We start from the raw sequence: 4696 nt of genomic DNA on the forward strand, positions 1-4696 counted from the left end.
AACTAATTAGTCTGGGCGGCCCATCATCCTAATCTAAAGGGTCTAGTTTGACCTTAATTTTGATACAAGAATTGACTTTATTTTAGCTCATACCAGGTTGCACAAGGCTAAAAAGTGTAAACACTCCTTTGGATGATAACTCAACTACTATTAATCTTGAACATTGGATTGGATTATCTAAATTTAAGGGGATTTTTGTCCAAACCCAGTGGATTATATAACAAACTAAAGTTAATCAATTTTTCTCTCATGAATTATTTCAAAAAAAATTAATTCTATACAATTCTCTCAATTTAATTTTTTTTCACAATAAATATATCAAAATAAATTAAAAATAATTTTTAAGAATTGTAATGATATTTTCATTGTATATGTTCACAAGTAAATTTTATAATACTATTATTATTACAGAACAATAGTACTTCATATAATTTCCCACAATATCATTATTTCACAAGCATAATACTACCATTTTTATAATTACTTCATTTTTACAATATCATTCTTATCATTAAAACTTATATAAAGTGAGTGCTTTTATGATCCCATTTAATAACTTTTTCCGCTTTACGAATCAAACTTTAATCTTTTCGAAGCTTCCCAAATTACCAGGCATAAATTACACAAATTATTCCTTGTTCTTTAATTAATAAATATATGTGGTAATTATACTTTGTTAGTTCGTTCATTTTGTGTTTGACATTCGAGTATATGAAATTAAATGAATACTCTTATATATATGAAAGTATTACTACAAGTGATCACACTCTCAAAACTTTCATAATGTTGAAACATAAGGGACTCCCGCCTTCTCAATCCAAGAGTCGTCGCCGTAGGCGGCGCCGCCGGTCCAGCTCTGAGCAATCTCCGGCGTTATTTTCTTAATACCCTTCCACTGGACCCGGCCCGACGTGTTCGATCCGGCCCCCCGGTTCTTGTACTCACCGTAGTAGCACGTGTCGATAGCGAATGTCCCGGACCACGGCGCCCAGCCCGTGGGGTCCACGAAGCCGCCGATGTCGGACGCCATGATGATCGTCCTCGACAGCTCCTTCCACGGCCTCCCTAGGTACACCTTCACGGCCTTCTCGGCCGACAGGAGCGCCTCCTCGGCCACGATGCTGCTGTTCTGGAGCACGAAGCCCCCGGGGCTGCGTGGGTCGATGCGCCCCTCCGCGGTCACCATGCACGCCTGGTTCGGCCCGGGCTTTCGCACGACAAAGGTGCACTTTTGGAAGATGGCGAGGGCGTCCCCGAAGACGAAGTCAACGGTTCCGGAGATGGTGCACCCGCTGTAGAACTGGCGGTATTTGTGGGCGTAGAGGGTGTCTTGGTACCCGAGGATGTGCACGTTGTGGAACACGGCCATGTCACCGGACACGCGCAGCGCCACCGCTTGATGGCCTTTGTACCCGGCCGTGTTCTCGAACGTTATGTCCTTGGCCAGAAATTCGTCAGCGTTGATCACTGGCACAGGAAAATTTTCAAAATTATGACGCCGTCTTTAAATTTATGCTCAATTATGAATAATGATATCAAGATATACTGACCGACGGTGGCGGTGTGGTATGTCTTAACACCCGCGGCGAAGTTCAAGTTTCCGGTGATGACAGTCTTTCCGGGGCCGTCTCCGATAAACACGACCTTATTAACCTTCTTCGGGACGATGCACGTCTCCTTGTACACGCCGGCCTTAATATAAATCACGATGGTCGCGTTAGTGTTCTTCTTAGGCAAAGCTTCCAAAGCAGCGGAGATTGTCTTGTACTGGCCGCTTCCGTCCTGAGCCACCACCATCGTCGGCTTCAACGCCGCCGCCTGCAAAATCCTCCGCTCCGCGGAAGCAACGTCTTCTTCCTCCGCCATGAGCCTCCGCGCGCCGGCGCCGCCCAGGAAGCTCGAGAGCTGCGGCGATCCGATGATCGAGAAAAGGTCGGTCACCATAGCTAAGCCATTGCTCGACATCTCCTTGCCGGTTTTCAGCATAGCCTTCATCTTATCGCCCGCGTCTCCGGTGGTGTTCTCGAACGCGTCGATGCACGTCTCCTGGTCGTCCCCGACGGCGGCCAGGCGCGTCCTCAGCTCGGCCACGAAGGCCTTCGCCTTGGCCGGGTTGAAGAAGGAGGTGAGCTTCTGTGACGAGGTCTTCAGATCGTCGACAGCGTTCTGAAGCACCTCGTCGCAGACCTCAAAGGCCCCCTTCATGGAAGGGTCGGTGGCGGCCTTCTTCAGCTCGGCGGTGCTCTTCAGCACCCCCGAGATGCTGCCCACCGCGGCGCCAAAGGCCGCCCCGACCAGCTCCTTGGGGTCGGAGGTCTTGGCGTCGGCGATGCTCTTCTCGCACGTCTCCTTGAAGTCCGTGGTGGAGCAAACCATCTTCACGGCTTTCGAGGCGACGACAGTTTCGTTTCCGCTTCCGCTTCCGCCTCCGCTGCCGCTCTGCTTGCTGGTGTCATGATTTTTTTGGCCGTGGTGATTGGTGAAAACGATTGCGGAGGCAATCGCGGCCGCCACCAAGAGCAAGGCGACGAGGACGCCGAGGCCGACGACTCTCTTGGAGAGTCCCATAAATAGTTTAATAAACTATTTATTTTCTATGTTTCTTTTTATTTTTCCAGAGCTCGGTACCACTTTTGTTAGTATAGTATCCGAGCTCTGAATAGATGTTATGGTGAAAATGTGAATGTATTTATAGATTTATGAGAATTTGCTGAAAATAGAATTGAGGTTGATAATTAGCTGTGATCCAAAAATTCGGATAGTGTAAATTAGAAAAGAAGGGTTGCCGGTGAATGCAAATTTGTGGCCTAGTCATTTATAATTGGATTACATAACCTATTATAGAATATAGATTATGCATTGTTTACTTTATTATATAAATGAGGACAATCTCTCTATACTTACTATAACTTTTATGTGAACGCTGTGTAGTATGAAATGGTTTTATATAAGTTTAAGTTATTTTTATAAACTGTTCATGTTTTTTCGCATAGCCAGTCATCAGTATCTTAGATACTACTACTACAATTACTTTTTTCATATTAATTAACTAATTATATATGTGACTACAAAATTTTCGGGGTCCACTCAATCCGGTGCAATACAATAGTACTAACTAGTAAATCTTATAGGAGAAACATTTATTCTTAAACGCGTTTCAATTAAATTGAAAATGCAATTATTTATTAACTTTTTATTTTATTTCAGTTTTCACACTTAGAATATTAGTTGAAAAAAACACTAGCCTTTAGGAATTAAAAAGTTGTCTCTTGCAAAAGGTCTCCTTGCAAGATCTCAATAGCAGAGTATTAAAAATTAGGATTAGCTAAAGAAAATATGCTAATAATTTTCCCTATTCTCTTTCAATATTGGTTAGGATTTAGAAAAATTAACACCTAAAGATATACTAGTAATTATTTTATATTGGTAAAGATTTTTGAGCAAAAAATATAAGTATCATAATATATATTTGCAATATAAAATTAATATTATGCAGATATTATTTTATCTTTCATCTTAATGTAATACATAATCTAACATATTTTAATAATTAATACTAATAAAATTGTCGTATATTTACATTAGTTGGTATATTCAAATATGTTAATTACAGATGTTGTCACATACGAATTTTCATTTACCACATTTGATTTCATTACTAATATTAGTTAAATCGGTTTATCATTTATCAAATCTGATTTTATTATTAATATTAGTTGAATCGTTTGACTAATATGCATTACATTATGATAAAAACATAACAGTATAGGTACAATCTTGATTTGTATTACAAGTACAGGTTTACTACTCCATATCTTTAGGTAGCTAATAAGGAGGAGTATGTTATTTGTTTGAAATGTGAACATGTGGAGTACTAAAATGTCCTCTCTGGTTTAAAGGTATTTTAGCCTTAAAAAGGTAAAATAAATGTGGGAAAAATGTATTTTTGTCTAAAATGCACAAAAATGTAGAAAACATCTCAATTCTCAAGTGTGAATACATCAAAGTATATAGATTTTCCAAAGTAATTAAGTGGAGTATTATTTACTACTCCATATCTTTAGGTAGCTGATATGCTATTTGTTTGTTTGAAGTGTGAACATATACTAAAATGTCTTCTACGGTTTAAAGGTATGTTAGTCTTAAAAAAGTAAAAAAATGTGGAATAAGGTATTTTAGTCTAAAATGAAAAATAATGTAGAAAAACATCTCAAGTGTGAACACATCAAATTATATAGATTTTCCAAAATAGTACTAGTATAATTTTCCGAAGATCGTGAATATGCAAACAAATTTATGCATAATAGGAGTATAAATTCATAAAACACACAAAGTCCCTCCGTGGCTAGTCATCCACACAATGACAATGTCACAACTTAATTTGCGCCCAAATAAAAAAAGATGCATAGAAATTCATGCAACTTATCTGAAAAATCATTAAATTTGATAAATTCGCAAGTTTGAAAACCAATCGGTAGTTTCATGACTTCGATATTTTACGCAATTGATTTGTCCCATGGTAAAACATATAGATAGCCAACGTGTTTTAAATTAACATTTAAGGTACTCAAACTATAAGAAAATATCATATTAAGTAGTACTAGAGAGAGATAAAAAAAATATTAAATCCAATATCTAGATTTAAAAGGACAAAAATATCCTTCATTTTTGGGTGTAAAATTGTGACCCTAAACCC

At 38.9% G+C, this 4696-nt stretch overlaps 1 protein-coding gene across 1 annotated transcript; it reads right to left on the bottom strand.

The window, feature by feature from the left end:
- Positions 1-712: 712 nt before the first annotated feature.
- On the bottom strand, positions 713-2645 carry LOC125208383 (pectinesterase-like). The gene is made up of 2 exons (XM_048107988.1): positions 1551-2645; positions 713-1467 (listed from the first exon to the last, which is right to left on the bottom strand). Exons 1-2 carry the CDS (start codon positions 2566-2568, stop codon positions 779-781), a joined length of 1707 nt encoding a protein of 568 aa, XP_047963945.1. The 5' UTR covers positions 2569-2645; the 3' UTR covers positions 713-778.
- Between the last annotated feature and the right edge of the window lie 2051 nt (positions 2646-4696).

Source organism: Salvia hispanica, chromosome 2 (genome assembly GCF_023119035.1).
Source record: "Salvia hispanica cultivar TCC Black 2014 chromosome 2, UniMelb_Shisp_WGS_1.0, whole genome shotgun sequence".
Classification (NCBI taxonomy): domain Eukaryota; kingdom Viridiplantae; phylum Streptophyta; class Magnoliopsida; order Lamiales; family Lamiaceae; genus Salvia; species Salvia hispanica.

Coding starts and splice junctions, on each gene's coding strand:
- LOC125208383 (XM_048107988.1), bottom strand. CDS start 2,568: ATGGGACTCTCCAAGAGAGTCGTCGGCCTCGGCGTCCTCGTCGCCTTG. Junction 1,468..1,550: donor ATACCACACCGCCACCGTCG/GTCAGTATATCT, acceptor TTCCTGTGCCAG/TGATCAACGCTGACGAATTT.